The 25,708-nt window shown below is 36.6% G+C and overlaps 1 protein-coding gene across 6 annotated transcripts in view; it reads left to right on the top strand.

Moving 5' to 3' along the window:
* The window catches only part of CTNNA3 (catenin alpha 3), a 1,675,875-nt gene that overhangs the window by 121,484 nt on the left and 1,528,683 nt on the right, over positions 1-25,708 (top strand). For all 6 annotated transcript variants that reach the window (XM_070057731.1, XM_070057732.1, XM_017348752.3 and 3 more), the window contains exon 5: positions 10,583-10,702. In XM_070057731.1, coding sequence (XP_069913832.1) covers positions 10,583-10,702 — 120 coding nt within the window. The remainder of the gene's footprint in view (positions 1-10,582; positions 10,703-25,708) is intronic.

Below are 25,708 nucleotides of genomic sequence, written 5' to 3'. Positions count from 1 at the left end.
GCCATCTTCTGCTGCTTTCCTGGGCACATTATCAGGGAGCTGGATTGGAATTGGAGCATCCAAAACTCAAATTGACACTATATACAGGATGATGGTTACAGTTGAACTTATTGTGTAAACTGTGGCCCCTCCCTGAATAAAAGTCTCTGCTACCTTTTGTTTTTATTCTTTGCAAACCATTAAAAAATTCTTCTGCTTTCACACTACTTTCTTGAGTGGTCTTAATATTTTATTCTTTTTGAATACTTTTTCTAAATAATAGAATTTTTCATTTCTAACAAAGTGTGTTTCCATTTAGATATCAGGTAAATGAGAAGTTACTACATTTTTGATTAATAGTTTGTACCCGTGCATTTCCTCATATCTTTCTGCTTTCTTATTTCCATTGAATTATTCTCTTTACACTGAGAATGTTCCCAGAGATCCAATTATGATCAAGTACATAGTTTGAGACCACCAATAAATACAACCATGGGTCACTGAGCAAATCTCAATGGGAACCTGCATAGAGTTAATATGTAATTAAAGAATCAAGGCTTCCTGACGTGGTGGTTTTTTAAAAGTCTCTAGTTCTTTAAGGAAATACATGTTTTCTTTTAGAAGAAACAGGTCCAAATCAAAGATAACAAGGGACACAGAGGGGGATATTTTGATATTTCATTAATTGTACAAACTTGGAAAGGCAATTTGGTTTGATTGCCACCAAGTGCTTGTAATTTTAATAGAAATTTAATGTTTTTTTCTCTGTTGGATAATCTTACATTTTTCGGATTTCTTTGTACCATTTATACTTTTTAGGATTTCATACCCTATTTTGTTGGCATTAGGATTTTATAAAAATCAATTTTTATTTGGGAAAAAATTGGCTTGGCTGTCTCCTGCTTTCTTTAGGAGTCAGTATAATAAGGGGGAAGAAAACAAGGCTTTTGGAAGGAAGGAGACCTTGCTTGAATCCTGGCTCTGTTGAAAGCTGGATGACTTTGGGAAAGGTATGAGTTATAAGAAAAAGAAAACAGTCTTATTACTTTGAAAGGGCCCTCTAAAGATTAAATGATATGCTATATAAATTATCTGTGAAGAACTGGTATATGCTTGCTTGCTTTCTTTCTTTCTTTCTTTCTTTCTTTCTTTCTTTCTTTCTTTCGACAGGCAGAGTGGACAGTGAGAGAGAGAGAGACAGAGACAGAGAGAAAGGTCTTCCTTTGCCGTTGGTTCACCCTCCAATGGCTGCTGCGGCGGGCACACCGCACTGATCCGATGGCAGGAGCCAGGTACTTATCCTGGTCTCCCATGGGGTGCAGGGCCCAAGCACTTGGGCCATCCTCCACTGCACTCCCTGGCCACAGCAGAGAGCTGGCCTGGAAGAGGGGCAACCGGGACAGAATCTGGCGCCCCGACCGGGACTAGAACCCGGTGTGCCGGCGCCGCAAGGTGGAGGATTAGCTTAGCGAGCCACGGCGCCGGCCGAGGCCACATTTACTTTTATTTTTTTTAAACTTTTATTTAATGAATATAAATTTCCAAAGTACAGCTTATGGATTACAATGGGGACCGGTGCTGTGGCGTAGCAGATAAAGCTGCTGTCTGCAGTGCTGGCATCCCATATGGGTTCGAGTCCCGGCTGCTCTACTTCCAATCCAGCTCTCTGCTATGGCCTGGGAAAGTAGTGGAAGATGGCCCAAGTCCTTGGGCCCCTACATCGACGCGGGAGACCTGGAAGAAGCTCCTGGCTCCTGGCTTTGGATCAGCGCAGCTCTGGCCATTGCAGCCATCTGGGGAGTGAACCAGCAGATGGAAGACCTCTCTCTCTCTGCCTCTCCTTCTCTCTGTGTAACTCTGACTTTCAAGTAAATAAATAAATTTTTTTAAAAATAAAAAAGTTGGTATGTGCTAACAAAAATAATTTTTTTTATTAAAAATAGCAATTTAGCAAGGGAGAGACTATAAGAACAAATAAAATCCAAGTATATTGCAAAATATCTTAGGTAAAATATATGAAATCATATTGAGATATAAAGTGGTGTTTAAGATACAATAGATACAAGTAAAGTGGTATTTAAGATACAATACAAGGAATATGATTTAGAGATATATAAGGACTACTTACTGGATTTATCTTGGATTTCATGTTTAAAACCTTAAGAAGAAAATTTATTTACTTTTTACTTTTAAAATATTCAATTAATTTTTTAAAATGACAAGTATTCTATATACCTATACTGTACATATATTTTGATGTAAGTATACATTATGAAATGACTAAATCAAGATATTTAATATATGTATTGCCTTATATTCTTGTTTTTATTTGTAGTGAGAATACTTAAAATTTATTTTCACTGATTTTTAAATATGTAATATATCATTATTAATTGGAGTTACTATGTACAATAGGTATCTTGACCTTATTCTTTCTGTGTAATTTAAATTTTGTATACTTTGACCATACAAGTCTGAACTATATAATCAGTTTTAATTTAAATAAAGATTTGCATCATTCCAGCTAGATCTGACATGATTATTTATCCTGAAAATGGTTATTTTTTTGTGTTCTTATCATGTGTGCTATGTCTAGGGATTCAAATGAAAGAAAAATACTATTATGGTCTGGCTCTCTTGAATTTACAGACTAAGAAACAAAATAACAGTAAAGTTATGTGTTAGAACTTAGTAATAGTTCAGAGTTGAAGGATGATTTGTGGAAGGAAAGAGTTGAAGGTGATGAGCTGGTTGTGGACCTAGTTAGGAAAGATCTCTGTGCTAAATTAAAAAGTTTTAACTATAATCTAAAAGCTAAGGGTGATATTAAGAAATTTTAATCAGAGAGATGCTATGAGAAAATTTGCATGTTAGGAACATCACTCTGGCAGCAATGGGCCCCCAGGCAGAGTGGAGGCAGAGAGGCCAGCGATAAGGCTGATGCAGTCATCTGGCTGTGAAATGATGGAGTGGAGTGGGGAATGAATGAGGGAAAGGAAAGAGCAGTGCACAATTTGGAAAGTGATTAGAGTTCTCTCAGAGGGAGGGAAGCATCAAGGGACTTCTGGAATTCTGAATGGGTGTTGATGACGTTGGTTTCCTGTTAACATAGAAGAGGAGCAGTTTATGGGTTGTAGGCATATTGGATTTGACACTTACGTGAAGGGTAGCCTATAATAAAAGATAGATTTGGAGCTCAAGAGAGCAAATAAGATTAGATGATTTGGAAGGCTTTAGGAAATAACCATTAGGAAAAGCAGTATGTTTGCATGAGATCACTTAGAGAAGGGTTATTAGTGTGAAATCAGATCTCGGAGGCCTTGTGATTTAGTGGAAAGCTCACTGAAGAATCAATAGTTTGTATTCAGGTTTACTTCAAAAGAAATGAATTGTGTAATGTTTATTCACCTAATCTTTTGATATCTATGCTATCTCATTACTGCTTACAAGACTGTCTTTAAGGCAGCTTTATTGAAGAATGATTTATATACCATAAATTAACTCATTTTAAGTGTAAAATTGAATGATTTTAAGTAAATTTAAAGAGTTGTGCAATCATAACCATGATCTAATTTTAGGACATTTCCATCAACCTTCTCTGGACCTTGTTGCCACTTCTTGTCACTGTCCATTCCACATTCCACATTCTTTGGATTACTGATAGGAATAACACTGGGAAACAATTTTTAACAGTTAAAATCTAAGTAAAAATAACTTTACATTTCTCACAGTGTCTAGCTCAGTGCCCTGTACAGAAATAATGCTCAGTAGCCATTATTGAATGATTGTTTTGTTCAGTCCTCAGGGACTACTGAATGGTGCCATGAGTTTAATGACAATGATCTCTTGTAACTTTATGGAACTTTTAAATTTATAAAGTAGTAAACTATAAAGTTAGATTGCAAAATCTTAGTGTACAATTTGTTTCTCTTTTTATTTCTTTTATTTATTGCAAACCTGGCATACTGCCTGTTGATAAATATTTGCTTAAGGAATATCTTTTATTTTTTCTTCAGTGGATTTCACAGCAGTCTTATAAAATAGCAGGGGAAGACAGTGTGTCTTATATAAAAATAATTTCAATAGTAGTAATTTCCTTGTCTGAGGTTATGCAGTTATTAAACTGCATGGCAAGCTTTTGAACCTCAAGATCAGTGTGCCTTCAGCTACATAGGATTACTTCTAATTTAGGTATTATGCCCAATTTTATTCTATAGTCTAAACTTTTATAATCATTCCTTTCAGCAAAAAATCATTTGTAATTTGTAAGTTTTGATTTTCTGCTTCAGGTGTAAGCTTCCTTTTAATGAGCATATTATTATCTTGTAAGTTCATTTGGAAAATATATATGAAAGGCAATGGATTAAGTTAAGAAAAATGAAACTTTTTTCTCTTTAGTACTTAATTTTTGGTTACTGCACAGTTGTCTATTTCAATAAGGTAAATTAGCCATTTCTTAAGCTTAAAACAATTTGTTTTTACTATAAACATTAATATTTATAGCAAATTAATATATTTTTTGACTATTTCCTCCTGCTGCTTTCATCTCCAGAAGCTTTTAGCATTGTTTCAAACTAGCATTTTGGGGCTGTTAAGGTTGTACTTGGTTATCTAGTGCTTTCAGTAAGGCATTTATTGAATATTCTTGCATACATAATGCTATGAACTTGGGATTTCTTTTTATGTTATAGGTTGCATCCAGCACCTTGTACAAATGCATCAAATATTAAATAAGGAAAAATGACAACTATTGAGTTGGCTCTTGCTTTAGAGCAAGCTACTTGATTTTTTTTCCGTTATGGGAATTATTAAGTTTTTGGAGCTGCAGAGTTATTTAAATAAATTGATTTGGTTACAAAAGGAATCCAAGGTATTGACTGAGAGTTGGGGAAAACATTATTTGCCTGAGCCCTGCCTGTATTTTTCTTGCTGTATCAGCAATTTCTTCTTGTCCTCCTTCTCAAATTACTCCATGAATCTTCCTAATTTTCATGAGCTTATTGGATGTGTAGTTTGTATAGAACATTGGCTTGATTTATTTAAATATGTTTTGTCAGGAAAAAGGAAACAAAATATATTAGGAAGGAGGGACTGCTGAGTCCAACTAGATATTTCCTTGTTGTGTTTTTTTTAATGCTTCTCTTTCTTGCAAAAACTGATTTCAGTTATTTTAATGGGAGATGAGCAATCATGGTCTCTGTTCTTTTATTTGATAGATTACTATTATTATTTATGAACAAAAATAATTTTATCTAGGAGCGTTTATAATGTCTGCTTACTTTTACAGTAAGTGTTGGGCTTAAGGATAGTATTCCCATCTTTTCATTCTTGTCTGCCCTGTGAGATATAAGGTAGTCCAGGAGGATTGATTTGGATTTGCTTCTCAGTTGAAAGACCATTTTGATACACAGTTATAACAGTCTTAGTGATATCAGAATTGACCCCCTAAAATATGAAATTGGAATGTGGCCCCTTAAAGTTCCCCAGAAGTTCCATCTGGGGACTGAAATTGGAATATGGGGTGCCATATGATATCACCTTGTGCTTAATAATAAATTCCCAATATTAATAGGCCTGTGTGGGTTCTTGCCTAATATTCAAAGAATTCTGAATACCGGCATAGATGAACAAGGCAGCATGGTACGTTTTTAAACTTTTATTCAGTGAGAAAGATGCATAGGAAAGTGAGAGCTTTATCTAAAAAAGAGAGAGATAAATCTGGATTCATACCGAGTACCAGGAACTAGCCTTGTGGAGGAGCATCTAGACCAGAAAGCATGGGGCGGGTGGTCCACACATGCCCTGGAGGCGCAGGCCAGCAGAAGCCCACACACTGGCAAAAGGCCAAGGAATGGAGAGGGCACACCGTGTCTCAGGCTTTTAATCTACTTCCAATGGGGAGTGGTTAATTAACCTGATTGGCTGGTGGGTGCACAGGTGTAGCCAGGTAGGGGCATGCGGTCAATTAGGGGCGTGGTCTTCCAGCTCACAAACCTGATCAATTTTATTTTATATGCCTGCCAATAACATTAGAACAGATCTAAGTATTTCTAGTTTATATTGATAAACTGGTCTTTTAAAAAATATGAAAATACTATAATGAGTCAAAAAGTTAACACATGACAAATTCAGTGTTTAAAAATTGTTTTGGGTTCCTTGGCTCATATTAAAATTTCTTTGATTAATTGTGATTCCTTGCCTTACTTATTTACAACTAGGAGATCATTTATTTTGAGAAATAATCAATATAATGAAATTGCTGTGCGCTGAACTAATGTGGAAAATCTCAGCAGTGTGTTTCAGTGATCAAGCATAGTGACCTGTTGGAAAGAAAAATCATCAAATCAAGTCAATATCAAATCTCTTTAAAATATAAGGCACAGCTTAATCAATCTTATTTTTATCTTCTGTATTTTGGTTGCATATGCCAAGTAAAATTATTGCTTTTTAATCTATAGCATCTTTAGGTGTATTAGTGGGCAGATGGGGATAGGCTATATTTAGTAGGGAATCTAACTTCAGATTACACTGTAGATTTCTTTTTATCAGTAATAACTATTACATAAAATTATACAAATTTATGTATAAATGTGATGTTTTCATACGTTTGTACATTATGCAATGTCATATCAAGGTAAACATATCTGTCTCCTCAAACATTTATCATTTCTTTATGGTGGAAGCATTCAACATTCTTTCAGCTTTTTAAAAAATCATTGTCTATATTCATTCAACTGTGCAATAGAAGACTAGAACTTATTATTCCTGTCTAACTATTACTTAGTACCCATTAAATAGTCTTTCCCAATCTCTCCCTACTTTCCTCAGCCTCTGATAACCAGCAATGAGATCTACTTTGTTGGCTTTCATCCTTTTTGTGTATGTACCATATTGTCTTTATTTATTCATCAGTTGATGGACCCTTTGTTTTTTTACATCTATTGGCTTTTGTAAATTGTTCTACAATAAATATGAGATGTAGATGTCTCTTTGACAGAATGATTTACAATGATATATGCCTTGGAGATATATATATATATATATATATATATATAATATACCCAGAAGTGGGATTTCTGGATTATATGATAGTTCTATTTTTAGGTCATTTTATTTTAAAGACTTATTTACTTATTTGAAAAGTAGAGTTATAGAAAGAGAGGGAAAGAGAGAGGACTTCTATTTGCTGGTTCACTCCTCAAATGGCCACAACCTTCAGAATTCAGCTTGGTTGAAGCCAGAACTCCATCTGGATCTCCTACAGGCATAATAAGGGCCCATACACTTGGGCCATCTCCAGCTTCCACTGCTTTCCCAAGTGCATTAGCAGGGAGCTGGATTGGAAGTGGAACAGCTGAGACTAGAACTTGCACTCATATGGGCTCCCAGTGTTGCAGGCTATTGCTTAACCTGCTGTATCACAATGCTGGCCCCTATTTTTAGTTTGTTGAGGAAGCTCCATATGGTTTACCACAATGGCTATACTCATTTACATTCCTACCAATGGTGTTTGGGGGTTCCATTTTTGTCCACATCCTCACCAGCAGTTCTTTTGTGTTTTTTGGTAATAGCTGATCTTACTGGGTTGAGGTGATATCTATGGTTTTCATTTGTATTTCCTTGATGATTAGTGATATTGAGCCTTCCCATAAAAAAATGTCTGTTTAGGTCTACTGTCCATTTTTAAATTGAATTGTCTTACTTTTGCTTTTAAATTGTTTGCATCTCTTCTTATAGATTCTGGTTATTACACTATAGATTTTGTATGATTCCTCATGATAAGTATTTGCTTTTGTAAGTGAAAAAAATTTGAAATTACTGAAATCATAATATGTTTAGAGTACTTGGAATTCTTTAATATTGATAAATTGAGGATATAAGTTCTGACAATGAAAGTTCCAGCAAAATCTCTACATTATATAAACTCTGCCTTTACTTAAAATATTCTTATGATGATGTAATGTTACTAGACTTTCTACCCCTTTATTTGGTCATGGACATATTACCAGAAGTATAACTTTTCCATGTTTCTTATTTTGAAGTGATACAACTGTATTTCCCCTGAAATTCCCATTTGGCGTTGTGTAAAGTTCATAGAGATAATGCAAAAAAGAAATATTTAAGAAGTAGCAGTGGCATTTCTTAGTGAAAAGAAAGTGCAGAGGATAAAGAATGTTTTAGAATTAAATGGATTTTGGTAAAATAGCCTATATTAATTAAATAACTCAGAATTATTTTAAGTGTTTAGAATCTTATATCTGGTATATTTTGATTTGAGCATAATGAAAAGAATCAAGAAGTGGGCAAGGTCAGATATGATCATAAAACATAGTAAATATTTAATATAAAGATTATTAAAATTGTGTCAAAAGGAACTTGTTGACTACGTTACAAGAGGAGGAAAATGAACAGATTTTTTTTTAACTTTTATTTAATGAATATAAATTTCCAAAGTACAGCTTATGGATTACAATGGCTTCCCCCCCATAACGTCTCTCCCACCCGCAACCCTCTCCTTTCTCAATCCCTCTCCCCTTCCATTCACATCAAGATTCATTTTCATTTCTCTTTATATACAGAAGATCAGTTTAGCATACATTAAGTAAAGATTTCAACAGTTTGCTCCCATACAGAAACATAAAGTGAAAAATACTGTTTGAGTACTAGTTATAGCATTAAATCTCAATGGTACAGCACACTAAGGACAAAGATCCTACATGAGGAGTAAGTGCACAGTGACTCCTGTTGTTGACTTACCAAATTGACACTCTTGTGTATGGCCTCAGTAATCACCCTAGGCTCTTGTCATGAGCTGCTAAGGCTATGGAAGCCCCCTGAGTTCACTGACTCTGATAATTTTTAGACAAGGCCATGGTCAAAGTGGAAGTTCTCTCCTCCCTTCAGAGAAAGGTACCTCCTTCTTTGATGACAGATTTTTGGTGATGTTTGATGGCTTGATGGGTAGAATTGGTTCCCACACAAGACTCTGGTATTCCTGTGTTTTGAGGCCCAATTTAGATTCTCTCATGTTTTCTGTATGGGCTATGTCCCTCAGGCAGTATCAGTGATTTTTTTTTTTTGAGTTTTTGCTGCAGGTATATTTTGTCTTTTTTTTTTTTTTAACTCTCTTTGCTACTTTCCCTTGTGTTAGAGTTAATGGCATAATAGAGCATAAACACTTTAATAAGAAGAACCCGATTCAGTCAAACTTTATGAGTGTCAGTTTACTCACAGAATAGGAAGAGAAGTAGGAACTCTTGTGCTTCTTTTGAAAGTTAAATTGAAATGCATAAAGCACCTGGTACTGAGCAGGCACTCAATAAATGCCAGTGTCCTCTCATTTCTGAGTGTCATATCTAGTTTCTTCTGTAGTGTTTAAGTTCCTTGAGGGAAGAAAGTATGTTTTATATTAACAGCGCTTTGTGCATAGTAGGTTCTAAGTGATTATTTGTAGAATTTAATTTACTGTCCTGCTGTGGAAGTTTAGCACTGTTATTTCCCATTTCTTTTTACTCTGTCACATTGGATTGAGATAAACATGTTGCTTTCGTGGAATTGAGAATTTAATTCAGTATCATGTCATTCCAATATGACTTATTTCATGAGTTTGATATAGTAAGGGTCTAATCGTTTTCGTGGAAACTTAATTATATTCTATAAAATCTTATTAACCTGTCTCATGGCATCATAATCATATTTGAGTCTGGTGAGTTTAAGATGGTAAAGTCTCTATCTGGAAATCTATCTAATAGCACAGAGTGAGAATATGGCAAATAATGACATAAAGATAGAGCAAATGCACATATCTGGCAAATTACATTATTTGACATTCTCAATCATTAACCCTCCATAGGATGTTCTAATTTACTAAAAATGAACAAAGAGTTCAATTTCTTTTGAGCTCCCTTTGCTTAATTAATTATCAGTAGCAGACAGTCTTCTGTGATCTACAGCAGTTTGTCACCTTTGCATTTATCTAGTATCTGAGTTAAAAATGAGAGCATTCTGATTCAGCAGAACTGATTTCATAACTCAGCTATGTTATAGAGCAGAAGTGAATAAATGTTTGCTGAACATGTCACATGTGCTTCCATCATCAGAATATTAGTGCTCCTTCCTTCCCAAAGCATAAACCCTAAGAGATATTCCTTGCTGAAGTTATTTATTTTGCATATATATTTCTACAGAGGTAAGCCAGGTCCCATGCTATTATAGCAAAATATTATGCTGGCAGCTAACTTCTCATAAATTTGTTTTAGTGATTGGGATATGGGAACTCTTTTAATGCTTCCTTTTAAAAAAAAACAGTTATCCTAATATATGAAGTTTTTTTTTTAAAATGATGTATACTAATATATTAGAATGAGGACTAAATATACTTCTAATTCTTGTGTTAACATTGGTTGTACTTAATGTACAGTTTCTGGTTCCTTACAATTTTTCCTAATTATTTGATTGAAATATAATTAGCTAGAAATTTTTATCTCTGTATTATGGAAGCGAGAAACGGAGGCCCATTATTGCCTATTTCTCTGTGTTAGCTAGCTGGGGATTTGAGAAAAATATTCTGCTATCTTAAATGATCTTTTGTTTTCAATTTCAGGTTCAAAGGACCTTTCAGTCTCTTAAAAACGTTTCCAACAAATCTGACCTCCAGAAAACATACCAGAAGCTTGGGAAAGAGCTAGAAAATCTGGATTATTTAGCCTTCAAACGTCAGCAGGTAGGAGTCAGAGCTCTCCTTGGCAAAGGAAAGGAGCATGTTAGACTTCCTGCTGTTTTGCCTGCCAGAGAGAGGTACAGGTGGGTCTAGGGAGACTTACCTTCTAAGGGTTAGGGCACAAATAGGTTGTACTGTGTTGATCCACTGTGTTCTTACAGCTTCCTGCAGTGTTCAGTGTGGTCCTTGCTTTTAGATGTGAATGTTACGGGTTTCCACATGTGTGCCCATACCTCTCTTAAAGAAAACTCCTGCTGGTTTGTGAAGGTCCAACTTCCCTTTGACTAACAATGTCTCTGGCTAAAAGGTAACCTCTATGATGGCTTGGTCACATAGTGTTTATATTTGGCAGGGGGATAGCTGAAGAGAAAAATAACTTGAAGGAGAAAAAGCTGTGGATGCATATATAAAATGAAGGCAGAGTAAAAAATATGCCAAAATATTAATTGGTCTTTATTTTTTTTGTTCTATCTTTGAATAAATAAACATTTGCTTCATGTGGAAGGTTGAAGGAAAATATACTTTACAAATGCAAGTCTTTTTGCCTCCTTGTGCAGGCTTCAAGATAAATCCATAGCTAAAATAAGCTTTTACAAGATTCTCTAAGAATTGATACTTTATCAACCCAATATTCACAGTAATTAAATTCTGGGTCTTTTTGAGTTAGTCCCACAGTAGCTGGCTGCTGTTCGAGGGTTGGTCTGTTCCAGTTTCTTCAGAGCCACTAGGTGTCAGAATTGTAAAGCTTTTTCTTTAATAGAATGTTTATTCCTATCAGAACAGCCAGTTACACGTTTAATTTAGGTTGCATGAAATTTGGGGATGTGCTCAGTGATGGATATCATCTAGAAAAATGACTAAATGACTATCTTGCATGGCCAGGCACCAAGTCCATCACTTAAGAGTCTTCCTGTGGTGTGGCAAAGGGTGTAATATTCTGGTCATTGCCCAATTTACAAATTTTAGGTCTTTTAGATGAGGATTTTCAAAGCAAGACTTCTTATATTTAAACCTCATTAAGTTTTTATGATGTAATCTAGAAATATTGGCCTGAAAAGAGAGTTACATTCTGGATCTTAGTCTATCACATTTATTATTTGGCCTTTCTATGGTCTTTCTTTTCTTTCTCCCTGGAACTTTGTTTTGTATAATATTACAAGCAAATTATACTTTAATTTATATGAAAAGGCCACAATATCCATGTAAATTTTATTTAAAAAATTAGTACTGACCTAGATATTAGCACATATAACACAGTCATAGTTACTGAAAACTGCTACAGCGAGCTCTCAGATGTAGCTGCTTAAAATGCACATTGTGCGTCACTGCTCTGGCCTGTGCAGTTTTTAGCACAGTTTTGTTTCCAAGACCGTATTTTATTACTGAAGGGTATTTTATTTGGCAGACAGTAGTCATTGTCCTCTTTTATCCTTTCTCATTAGAACATTCCAGTGATTCTTACATTAGACAGTTGTGAATCTGGGTGAAGGTGAATGCTTCGAGGGTAAAAGGATAGAGCTCTGTGAGAATGGCACTGAGGACAGATAGGTAAATTGTCCATGTATGAGGAAAAAATGGGCACATGGGGTGTATATGTTATATGTATATGTTATTAAGTAACAATTACATGCCATCTAATATTAGAGAAACATTTATGAATCAAGTCATTAAATTCTTATAATAATATGGTGGGATTGATTTTATTATTGCCACTTACACCTGAGAAAAAACTCTTAAGAGAATTAAGTAACTTTCTTATAGTCATAGTGATAAAACATGAAGCTGGGCTTCAAATCTTATCAGATTGACTCCAAACTTGGATGTTGCATTTCCTGTATGGGGCATGATTAAAGGGTCAGAATATCAGATCTTTTCTGATTTGGTAGAATTTGTCTTTTATCTCCCATCCTATTCCTTTATAGCTCCAAAAACCTAATAAGCAAATACTGGAAGGTGCTTTTTTTCTCCAACTGGAAAATAGTTAGGTCTTTGTAAAAACTGCCAATTCTACAAGAAAGGTGTCCCATATTAAGGCAGGATTCTTTGTACTGGAGAATTAGTCATGGTTTGTTCTCTCATCCATTATTCCTCAGTGTGACAGAATGTAAACTGCATAAGGAAATTGCCTTTTTTGTCACCTTCAATGTTGTGTCCTTTCCAGTGTTCATGACAGTATCTGGCCCATCACAAATACCCAATAAATATTATTGGTGGTGTTGTTGCTATGAGAAAGAAGTATGCCAAAAGATTTGGTTTCAGATTGTGGGTAATTAAAATGGATATGTTTTGCTATCCTTTTAAAATTTGGAAGGGCATTGTTTCCTGGTTTCCTGGATGCTGGAGGCTGATAGATTGACCTTTGCCCTATATATTATTTATGTTTTCTCCTGACATATTTTCTTCTTTTATCCATTTCTTAAAGAAACGGAAAATATCAGTGTTACTGTAGGCCTGATTTTTAGGTGTCCCATGAATCAACTTTAATTATTTTCTTGGACTCACTCATATTTTACTTGCTGTCTTTTTCTGTGACATTTTTAGCATCATTTTTTGAGAGATTGTTAATGGGGCTTCTTTCCTAGGCAAGAATTTAGTTTTTTTAAAGAGTTATTACTGTAGCAGACATCATAGTATTGGTAGTGAGTGAAGCTACTCCTTAGGATGCTTGCATCCTGTATTGGAGAGCCTGTTTTGATTCTTGGCTCCTCTGCTTCCCATCCAACTTTCTACTAATGTGCCTGGGAGACAGCAGAAAATGTCCTAAGTATTTGGGTCCATGCCACCCACATGGGAAACTTGGAGAGAGTCCCAGGCTCTTGGCTTTGCCTATCCCAACTCCAGCTATGTTGAAAATTTGAGAAGTGAACCAACAAATTAAAGATCTTCCTCCTTTTTTTTTCCCTCTCTCTCTATGTGTGTGTGTGTCTCTCTCCCTTTTTGTCACTCTGCCTTTCAATTGAATGAATAGATAATATAAAAAATTGTGAGTACTCCTGTTCTTTGTGTCAGGTCACATCCAGCTCTGCATTTTTCTACTTTCAAAAAGACTAGTGTTGAAAATAACTTTGGTTGGAAAAGGTGAGAGAGGAAGCCATGATAGGTGAGGTGGTTCTTACTGGAATGAGTCATCCTGAAGTAAATAGACGAGAAAGCAGGATTAACCTGAGAATCTGGAGACTTTTCAGTTCTTCCTACCTGGAGATGCAGTCTTAGAGTTTAAGTACTTGGAATGCTTGGTGTTAAATCCTCCTGACTGGTGCTATGGAGGAAGGTAATAGCAAACCAAAACTATTACACAGATATTGGATTTATATATTAATTTGAGAGGTTATAAATCAAGAGACCTCCTTGGGGCTTAGATTTTTTTTTTTTTTTTTGTTGTGATGTTTTTTTTTTTTTTTAACTTTTATTTAATGAATATACGTTTCCAAAGTACGAATAATGGATTACTATGGCTTCCCCCCCATACCGTCCCTCCCACCCACAACCCTCCCCTTTCCCACTCCCTCTCCCCTTCCATTCACATCAAGATTCATTTTCGATTATCTTAATATACAGAAGATCAGCTTAGTATACATTAAGTAAGGATTTCAACAGTTTGCTCCCACACAGAAACATAAAGTGAAAAATAATAGATGATTTTTTTTAATGATGATGAAATCAGATCAGACCTATTGTCATGTTTAATCCCAGTGAGAGTCAAGTTGGGAGTTGATAGTTTCTTTTCTTTTCTTTTTTTTTTTTTTTTACAGAGGATCAGTTTAGTATGCATTAAGTAAAGATTTCAACAGTTTGCACCCCCATAGAAACACAAAGTGAAATATATTATTTGAGTACTCGTTATAGCATTAAATCTCAATGCACAGCACATTAAGGACAGAGATCCTACATGAGGAGTAAGTGCACAGTGACTCCTGTTGTTGACTTTACCAATTGACACTCCTGTCTATGGCATCAGTAATCTCCCTATGCTCCAGTCATGAGTTTCCAAGGCTATGGAAGCCCCTTGAGTTCTCCGACTCTTATCTTGTTTAGACAAGGTCATAGTCAAAGTGGAGGTTCTCTCCTCCCTTCAGAGAAAGGTACCTCCTTCTTTGAAGACCTGTTCTTTCCACTGAGATCTCACTCACAGAGATCTTTTGCCAGAGTGTCTTGGCTTTCCATGCCTGAAATACTCTCATGGGCTTTTCAGCCAGCTCCGAATGCCTTTAGGGCTGATTCTGAGGCCAGAGTGCTATTTAGGGCATCTGCCATTCTATGAGTCTGCTGAGTATCTCACTTCCCATGTTGGATCACTCTCCCCTTTATTTATTCTATCGGTTAGTGTTAGCAGGTACTAGACTTGCTTATGTGCTCCCTTTGACTCTTAGTCCTTTCATTATGATCAATTGCGAACTGAAATTGATCACTTGGACTAGTGAGATGGCATTGGTACATGCCACCTTGATGGGATTAAATTGGAGTCCCCTGGTATGTTTCTAACTCTACCATTTGGGGCAAGTCAGCTTGAGCATGTCCCAAATTATATATCTCTTCCCTCTCTTATTCCTACTCTTATGTTTAACAGGGATCACATTTCAGTTAAATTTCAACACTTAAGAATAACTGTGTATTAATTACAGAATTAAATCAGTCATATTAAGTAGAACAGACAAAAAAACTACTAAGAGGGATAATGTATTAAGTTGTTCATTAACAGTCAGGGCTATGCTGATCAAGTCACCGTTTCCCATAGTGTCCCTTTCACTTCAACAAGTTTCCTTTTTGGTGTTCAGTCAGTTGTCACCGATCAGGGAGAACATATGGTATTTGTCCCTTTGGGACTGGCTTATTTCACTCAGCATGATGTGTTCCAGATTCCTCCATTTTGTTGCAAATGACTGGATTTCGTTGTTTCTTACTGCAGTATAGTATTCTAAAGAGTACATATCCCATAATTTCTTTATCCAGTCTACCGTTGATGGGCATTTAGGTTGGTTCCAGGTCTTAGCTATTGTGAATTGAGCTGCAATAAACATTAGGCTGCAGACCGCTTTTTTGTTTGCCAATTTAAATTCCTTTGGGTAAATTCCAAGGAGTGGGATGGCTGGGTCGAACGGTAGGGTTATCTTCAGGTTTCTGAGGAATCTCCAGACTGATTTCCATAGTGGCTTGACCAGTTTGCATTCCCACCAACAGTGGGTTAGTGTCCCTTTTTCCCCACATCCTCGCCAGCATCTGTTGTTGGTAGATTTCTGAATGTGAGCCATTCTAACCGGGGTGAGGTGGAACCTCATTGTGGTTTTGATTTGCATTTCTCTGATTGCTAATGACCTTGAACATTTTTTCATGTACTTGTTGGCCATTTGGATTTCCTCTTTTGAAAAATGTCTATTGAGGTCCTTGGCCCATCTCTTAATTGGGTTGTTGGTTTTGTTTTTGTGGAGTTTCTTGATCTCTTTGTAGATTCTGGTTATTAACCCTTTATCTGTTGCATAGTTTGCAAATATTTTTTCCCATTCTGACGGTTGTCTCTTCACTCTCCTGACTGTTTCTTTTGCAGTACAGAAACTTCTCAATTTGATGCAATCCCAATAGTTAATTTTGGCTTTGACTGCCTGTGCCTCCCGGGTCTTTTCCAGAAACTCTTTGCCTGTGCCAATATCTTGAAGGGTTTCTCCAATGTTCTCTAGTAACTTGATGGTGTCAGGTCGTAGATTTAGGTCTTTAATCCATGTTGAGTGGATTTTTGTGTAAGGTGTAAGGTAGGGGTCTTGCTTCATGATTCTGCACGTGGAAATCCAATTTTCCCAGCACCATTTATTGAATAGACTGTCCTTGCTCCAGGAATTAGTTTTAGATCCTTGATCAAATATAAGTTGGCTGTAGATGTTTGGGTTGATTTCTGGTGTTTCAATTCTGTTCCATTGGTCTATCCTTCTGTTTCTGTACCAGTACCATGCTGTTTTGATTACAACTGCCCTGTAGTATGTCCTGAAATCTGGTATTGTGATGCCTCCGGCTTTGTTTTTGTTGTACAAGATTGCTTTAGCTATTCGAGGTCTCTTGTGCCTCCATATAAATTTCAGCACCAATTTTTCCAGATCTGAGAAGAAGGTCTTTGGTATCTTGATTGGTATTGCATTGAATCTATAAATTGCTTTTGGGAGAATGGACATTTTGATGATATTGATTCTTCCAATCCATGAGCATGGAAGATTTTTCCATTTCTTGGTATCCTCTTCTATTTCTTTCTTTAAGGTTTTGTAATTTTCATTGTAGAGATCTTTAACGTCCTTGGTTAAGTTTATTCCAAGGTATTTGATTGTTTTTGTAGCTATTGTGAATGGGATTGATCTTAGAAGTTCTTCCTCAGCCATGGCATTGTCTGTGTATACAAAGGCTGTTGATTTTTGTGCATTGATTTTATACCCTGCTACTTTGCCAAACTCTTCTATGAGTTCCAATAGTCTCTTGGTAGAGTTCTTTGGGTCCCCTAAATAAAGAATCATGTCATCTGCAAAGAGGGATAGTTTGAGTTCTTCCTTCCCAATTTGTATCCCTTTAATTTCTTTTTCTTGCCTAATAGCTCTGGCTAGAACCTCCAGAACTATATTGAATAGCAGTGGTGAGAGTGGACATCCCTGTCTGGTCCCAGATCTCAGTGGAAATGCTTCCAACTTTTCCCCATTCAATAGGATGTTGGCTGTGGGTTTTTCATAGATTGCTTTGATTGTATTGAGGAATGTTCCTTCCAAACCCAGTTTGCTTAGAGTTTTCATCATGAACGGGTGTTGTATTTTATCAAATGCTTTCTCGGCATCTATTGAGAGAATCATATGGTTTTTCTTCTGCAGTCTGTTAATGTGGTGTATCACATTGATTGTCTTGCGCACATTAAACCATCCCTGCATACCAGGGATAAATCCCACTTGGTCTGGGTGGATGATCTTTCTGATGTGTTGTTGCATTCTATTGGCCAGAATTTTATTGAGGATTTTTGCATCTATGTTCATCAGGGATATTGGTCTGTAATTCTCTTTCAGTGCTGCATCTTTTCCCGGCTTAGGAATTAAGGTGATGCTGGCTTCATAGAAAGAATTTGGGAGGATTCCCTCTTCTTCAATTGTTCTGAATAGTTTGAGAAGAATTGGAGTTAGTTCTTCTTTAAATGTCTGGTAGAATTCAGCAGTGAATCCATCTGGTCCTGGGCTTTTCTTTGTTGGGAGGGCCTTTATTACTGTTTCAATTTCTGTCTCAGTTATGGGTCTGTTTAGGTTTCCGATGTCTTCCTGGTTCAATTTAGGTAGGTTGCATGTGTCCAGGAATCTATCCATTTCTGATAGGTTTCCCTGTTTGCTGGCATACAAGTCCTTGTAGTAATTTCTGATGATTCTTTTTATTTCTGTGGTGTCTGTTGTTACATTTCCTTTTTCATCTCTGATTTTATTGATTTGGGTCTTTTCTCTTCTTTTTTTAGTTAGTTGGGCCAATGGGGTGTCAATTTTGTTTATTTTTTCAAAAAACCAGCTCCTCGTTTGGCTGATTTTTTGTAATGTTTTTCTTGATTCAATCCTGTTGATTTCTTCTCTGATTTTAATTATTTCTCTTCTCCTACTAGATTTGGGTCTGGTTTGCTGTAGGTTTTCTAGATCCTTGAGGTGAATAGAAAGCTCATCTATTTGGTGCCTTTCCAATTTCTTGATGTAGGCACCTATTGATATAAACTTTCCTCTTAACACTGCTTTTGCTGCGTCCCATAAGTTTTGGTATGTTGTGCTGTTATCCTCATTTACTTCCAGAAAGTTTTTGATTTCTCTTTTGATTTCTTCTATGACCCATTGTTCATTCAGGAGCATGTTGTTCAATCTCCATGTGTTTGCGTATGCTCTAGGGATTCCTGAGTTGTTCATTTCCAACTTCATTCCTTTATGTTCTGAGAAGCTGCATGGTATGATTCTAATTCTTTTGAATTTGCTGAGACTTGCTTTATGGCCTAGTATGTGGTCAATCCTAGAGAAGGTTCCATGTACTGCTGAGAAGAATGTATAATCTTTAGCTGTAGGATTGAAAGTTCTGTATATATCTGTTAGATCCATTTGGGCTATAGTGTCGTTTAAATCTACTGTATCCTTGTTGATCTTCTGTCCTATTGATCTGTCTATTTCTGAGAGTGGAGTATTGAAGTCCCCCAGTACTATTGTATTGGGGTCTAAGTCTCCCTTTAAGTCCGTTAACAAATCTTTTAGATAAACTGGTGCCCTGTAGTTAGGTGCATATACATTGATAATTGTTATATCTTCCTGTTGAATTGATCCCTTAATCATTATGTAGTGTCCCTCTTTGTCTCTCTTAATGGTTTTTGTGGTAAAGTTTATGGTGTCCGATATTAAGATGGCTACGCCTGCTCTTTTTTCATTTCTGTTGGCATGGTATATCTTTTTCCAGCCTTTCACTTTCAGTCTGTATGGATCTTTGTTGGAAAGATGTGTTTCTTGTAAGCAGCAAATAGATGGGTTTTGTTTTTTAACCCAATCAGCCAAACGGTGTCTTTTAACTGGACAGTTCAGGCCATTCACGTTCAATGTGACTAATGATAAGTGGTAACTTTGCCCTGCCATTTGCCAAAGATAAGTTCTAATATATGCTTTGAATTCCCTGTGATCTTTTGCTGTGAGCTTTCCTTCCTTGGTTTCCTTCCTTTACCTTCTTTCATATTGATGACCGTGTTTCTTTGTTTCTGTGTGTAACACATCTTTAAGCATCTTTTGCAGGGCTGGACGAGTGGCAACAAATTCTTTCAATTTCTGTTTGTTATGAAAAGTCTTTATTTCACCTTCATTCACAAATGATAGCTTTGCAGGATATAATATTCTGGGCTGGCAGTTGTTCTCTCTTAGTACCTGGGCTATATCTTGCCATTCCCTCCTAGCTTGTAGAGTTTCTGATGAGAAGTCAGCTGTGAGTCTGATTGGAGATCCTCTGAGAGTAATCTGACGTTTCTCTCTTGCACATTTTAGGATCTTTTCTTTATGTTTCACTGTGGAGAGTTTAATTACAACGTGCCGTGGTGAGGGTCTCTTTTGGTCGTGTTTATTAGGGGTTCTGTGAGCTTCCTGTACTAGGATTTCTCTGTCCTTCTCCAAACCTGGGAAATTTTCTGCTAATATCTCACTAAAAAGGCCTTCTAATCCTTTCTCCCTCTCCATGCCTTCAGGAACTCCTAGAACCCGAATGTTGGGTTTTTTAATAGTATCCTGAAGATTCCCGACAATATGTTTTAGATTCCTAATTTCCTCTTCTTTTCTTTGGTCTGACTGTATCCTTGCCTGTTCTCTGTCTTCTAAGTCCGATATTCTCTCTTCTGCTTCTCCCATTCTGTTTGTAAGGCTCTCTATTGTGTTTTTCATTTGATCTATTGAATTCTTCACTTCAGTCACTATCCCAGTTTCCTGTTGTACTAGTTGTTTCGTTTCATTTTGATTCCTCCTTAATATTTCATTTTCACGAGAGAGATTTTCTATCTTGTCCATTAAGGATTTCTGTAGTTCAAGAATTTGTTTTTGAGAACTTCTTAATGTTCTTATCAATTTTTTGAGATCTGCTTCTTGCATTTCTTCTATGTCATCATCCTCATAATCTTGAATTGGGGTGTCTTTTTCATTTGAGGGCTTCATGGTGACTTCCTTGTTTTTATTACCTTGGTTTTTGCGTTTGTTATTTGTCATATTGGAGATATTTGGTTTCTTCACTGTGGTGCTTTTTCTTGTTATACTATGACTCTAGATTAAGTGGACTATCTGTTTTTGATGGAGCCTTAGGGCTTGAGATGGGTGTGGCCTGAGAGCTCTGTTTGGTGTGCCAAAGGTGACACTCCCAGGTTAGGCGTGGTAAACCTCTCTCTCTCTCTCTCTCTCTCTCTTTTTTTTTTTTTTTGATTCAACAGGGAAGTTATTCTGCACAGCTGAACAAAGTTGGAGGTAGTTAGCAGGCAAATGATATACCCACAGGAGCCAGAGATCAGAAGCTCTTTCCCAAGGACCACACAGGGAATCTGTTCGGCCCTTAGAGTGGGCTCAAATTCTCCTTCAGTCTCCCACTGGGTTGCCAAAGTTACAGAATTGTAGCGTCTCTGGAGAGTGCTCACGTGAATTCCGTGAGTTCTCTCCCCCACCGTCTCTTTTTTCACAGTCTCAGTTCAGTAGCACCATAAATTTACTAAGTCCTAATCTCCTGTTAATTCGCCCCACCCAGAGTCAGGTTTTACTGCTAGGCTCAGGGCCGGTGCAGACCTGAGGTCGCTCTGCTTATGACGTATGTCCAAGATGGCGCCTGCTCTTTGTCTTGCTCGCCCTTGAGAGGTGAGCGGAGAGAGAGAAACCCGTGTCCGTACCAGTCACCTTTTTTTTTTTTTTCCCTCTCTCTCTCTTCCAGTTAGCTTGGTGAAGTCCCCCCCGCCCCGGGGGTCGTTCCCTCTAGTCTCCTCTCTCCGCTTGCCTGCCGGTGTCTCGGGTTATTGAGGTTCGGCTCACCTCGCGTTCCAGCGCTGGTGTGTTGAGTCTGCCGCTGATGTCCCGAACTGTGGGCTCCCACGCTCTCCACGCAGGTCTGCTCCCCTTCCAGCGCCGATGTGTGGACTCGGAGCCCTGGACTTCCCAAGTCTCCCCGCTGTTGCACTCCCCTTCGAGCACTTGCGCGTAGACCCTGCAGCTTGCGCAGCTCAGTCCCCTGGATTTATATATTAATTTGAGAGGTTATAAATCAAGAGACCTCCTTGGGGCTTAGATTTTGTGTAGTAAAATAAAATAAAATAAAATTTGATAAACTTGATTTTAATTCTTTCCTTTCTTCTACCCTTAATAGTTATGATAACATTATTAAACATATCTTCTTTTTTTAAAGGTGACTTTAAAAAAAAGATTTATTTATGTATTTGAAAGGCAGAGCTACAGACAGACAGGCAGTGGCAGAGGCAGAGAGAGGTCTTCCATCTGCTGATTCACTCTCCAAATGTCTGCAATGGCTGGAGCTGGGCCTATACCATGTCAGGAGTCAGAAGTTTCCTGTGGGTCTCCCATGTGTATGCAGGGGTCCAAGGACTTGGGCCGTCTTCTACTGCTTTTCCAGGCCACAGCAGAGAGCTGGATCAGAAGTGAAGCAGCCGGATCTCAATCTGGCATCCATATAGGATTCCAGCACTGTAGACAGTGGCTTTATCTGCTACACCACAGCATTGGCCCCTATAAAACATATTTTCTTTCCAGAGGTTTCTGAAGTCCTTTAATATAAATTAAAGTTGACATTATTGGGTTGGGCATTCTAAACACCAGGGCACATATATATGTTGGTGCCATAATATGTAAAATTAAACTGTTGTACTTCAGATACATATCTGTGTTGGAATACATCGCGTACCTATGATTCTTGTCTTGTATTCATTGCATATTGTTGTTGCCCTTTTGTTTTCATAGAAGATTTATACACTCTGGTATTTAGAGTTTACATAGCTCCTTTCTATTTACTTATTTATCTACTAATCATTCTTTAAATTCAAACTGAAGCCTAGCCTCCTTCATAAACTGCATTCTAAGAGCACTAGTCAATGTGTAAACTCTTCATTCTTTGCTATTCTTAGCTATTATCTGTGTAATGTTATTTAGCATCTGATTAATTGTGTAATCATTGAGAAGCAATCTGGTGTAGTGGTTAGACTGTAGGCTTTGTAGTTATCCAAACTAGGTTAGACTTATTTTTACTGCCTTGGATATCCAAGTTTCCTCTTTTATATAAAATACAAAGTCTCTTAAAGTATATGCAGCTCTTAGTACAACACCTGGTATGTGTATAGGATAAATGGTAGTGTATAATATTGTTTTAGGTTATCCTCATAAGCATTTTCCTAAATGTAAATGGAAAATGACTAAACAAAAATTTGTAAGTCCCTATAAGATATATTCTCTATTTTATATGCCTTTATACAGCACATAGGATCTAGCACTGTTCAGAACATAAAAATAGAATGTTTTTGGACATATGCAGTCTTGTTTTTGAACATATGCAGGTTGCTGGTTTGTGTCACAGAAAGGACATATTGATATCTCACAAGATGGGAGATTCATCATTTGGTTCTAACGTGTTTCTAAGGAAAATAGCTAAAGTTATTTTTACTTGATGGAAAATGAAATGAATCTTGGATCCAATGTTCTAGCTAAACCCCAACTCATATAATTATTATATTTTATATACCTACACTTCCCTATGCTATTGTACAATACAGTTTTTCAGGAATAAGCCACTGATTTTTTTCTTTCACTAAGCTAGGTATGTTAACCCTTTTAGATAACTTGAAAACTGGAAGGGTACTTAATTCCTTGTAGGATAAGAATTGAATTGAAAATGAACTTTTTTTAATGAAGAAATATATAAATAAATTAGATGAAATTTATTTAGTGAGCATGACTGTAGGTTAACAACTTTTAGTTGAAAAATAAAATTTTACTTATTATCTCCTGTCTTTTCAATAATGGACATCTTCACAGGTGTGATAGACAGGAGATTACAAGAGTTGGCTCTGAGGTGGAGAAAAAGGAAACTCTTTGCATACTATTGGAGGGAATGTCAATTGGTAAACTATGTAGTTTTCTATATCAGTATCTTGAAGAGATATCTGCACTCTTACATTCATTGCAGTTCTATTCACAAAAAAACAATATGGGATCAACCTCTGTGTCTACAACCATCGACAGATGAGTAAAGAAAATGGCACCTCTCTCTCAGATCCCTCTCTTTCCCTCCCTTTCTATGTGAATATTGTTCAATCTTAAAAAAGAAGGAAATCTTGCCTTGGAGATTACAGGGATGAGCCCGGAGGCCAGGCCCAGAAAGACAAATACGATTTATGTGTGGAATCTAAATGGTCAGTTACAAGATGAACCAGTTCTGAGGATCTAACGTACAGCATGAGTGGCATGGATATATTCATTGATTTGATTATAGTAATCAGTATACAATGTATATATTATATTTGGTATAAATCAAATTATCATTCTGTATACTTTTGGATATATTTCATTTTATTTGTCAATTACATATTTTAAAGTAAAAAAGGAAATAAAGTCCATATGGATAATGATTGACCATACAGAAAGTCTTGGGCTTACCCTGGAAACCAAGAGCCCTGGGGACACAAGACTACAGTGCTTAGTCAAATAAAACTGAATAGTACTAGACTTGCTGTTGTTGTACTATAGTATAAGAGAAGAGGAAGTTGATTAATCCCAGTAATAATTTCCAACTATGTAAAGTCTTAAAACCAGCAAAATATGATGAATCAGCATAAGGGGATATGCAATGATATTGCACTAGATTTTGTTTATTTAAAGACAGCAAAAGCACACTTTGCACTGGGATTAACACTAAAATGTAGATTATAAATATATTTTACTCAAGAGCTTTACAAATAAAGAACATATACATCTGGAAGTATTTAGATGCAGTTTAAGAAAGTGTAATGGTGAAGCTGGACTGAATGAGCACTAATGGGAGGTGCTAAGCTTCTAGAACAATGGTTCTATAGGCAATAGACTTACTTTGTTGCATATCCCCTTATGCTGATTCATAATATTTTGCTTGTTTTTAAGTCTTTTTTTTCTTTTTTTATTGACAGGCAGAGTTAGACAGTGAGAGAGAGAGAGACAGAGAGAAAGGTCTTCCTCTTTCCGTTGGTTTACCCCTCAAGTGGCCGCTACGGCTGGTGCGTTGTGGCTGGCGTGCTGTGCCGATCTGAAGCCAGGAGCCAGGTGCTTCCTCCTGGTCTCCCATGCAGGTGCAGGGCCCAAGCACTTGGGCCATCCTCCACTGCCTTCCCAGGCCGTAGCAGAGAGCTGGACTGGAAGAGGAGCAACCGGGACAGAATCTGGCGCCCCAACCAGGACTAGAACCCCGGGGTGCCGGCACTGCAGGTGGAGGATTAGCCTAGTGAGCCGTGGTGCTGGCCATGTTTTTAAGTCTTTACAAGGTTGAAAAGTATTACTGGAACTCATCAACTGCTTGTTCTCTTATTCTGTAATAAAACAAGCCTGGCTTTATTCACTTTTGTTTCACTAAGAAATTAATCCAACCCTCTTGAAATTTTCTGACTGAATTATTCCTTTTAAGAGTAAGTGAACCAAAGTCTGCTAAAATATTCATCTGTTCTTGATGGTATTCTGTTTCTTATTTGCCCAATCAAGTAAAATTATTGTTTATGCCATTTATAAACTTTTTTCAGAAGATCTCAAAGCATTTCAGTATCATTTAAAGATTTATTGTACATAGAAAATGCTGAATTATGAAACAGTGTGCTACACTAAAGTTCAAACCAACCCAAACATGTTTTATTCTATCTACTACATATGCAATTCCATTTCAATTCAGTTGTACACAGCTGTTTGTTCCAGAGGGAAAAAAGATGGCGTTACATTTATTCTTCAGTTTTATGACATGGAGAGAGAGAATGTTGGATACATAATTCAAGGTTATTCTGAATCAATATAAGCTTAAGAATTAGTATTCACATTCCCTAATTTCTAGCTCATTGCAGTAGCCGTCTGACAATTTTCATTACTTCATAAAGTGTAGATATTTATAGGGTGATTTCTTTTCCTATAAAATCTGAGAAAAAATCTGTAAGATATTTGTGTGAAAGTCCTGCCTTTTATTAAACGTGAAAGAAAGAGTAGTGCACTTTACACATTTTTTTCTTTCTAAAATTTGATTTCCACATTGATAGTTCATGATCATGACAAATAGGTATCTTCTATTAAATTCATGAAGTAAAAACATAGTCATAATCTTAGTCATAAGGTTTGCTATCTGTTGTCTCTGGTGTTGAGTTTTTTTGGTAGAATTTAGGTAGAAAGATGGTGAATCCAGCACATAATAACTTATTTACATGACTAGAAAAGTTTTATTAATTTTTATAAGGCTGTTTGCTAGACAATAGTTTGCCTTATGGGCAATTTATAGCCACTTTATAGTGGAAAATGTTTA

The sequence above is a fragment of the Oryctolagus cuniculus genome, chromosome 15 (assembly GCF_964237555.1).
Source record: "Oryctolagus cuniculus chromosome 15, mOryCun1.1, whole genome shotgun sequence".
Lineage (NCBI taxonomy): Eukaryota > Metazoa > Chordata > Mammalia > Lagomorpha > Leporidae > Oryctolagus > Oryctolagus cuniculus.
This window is presented reverse-complemented; position numbering and strand designations above follow the sequence as displayed.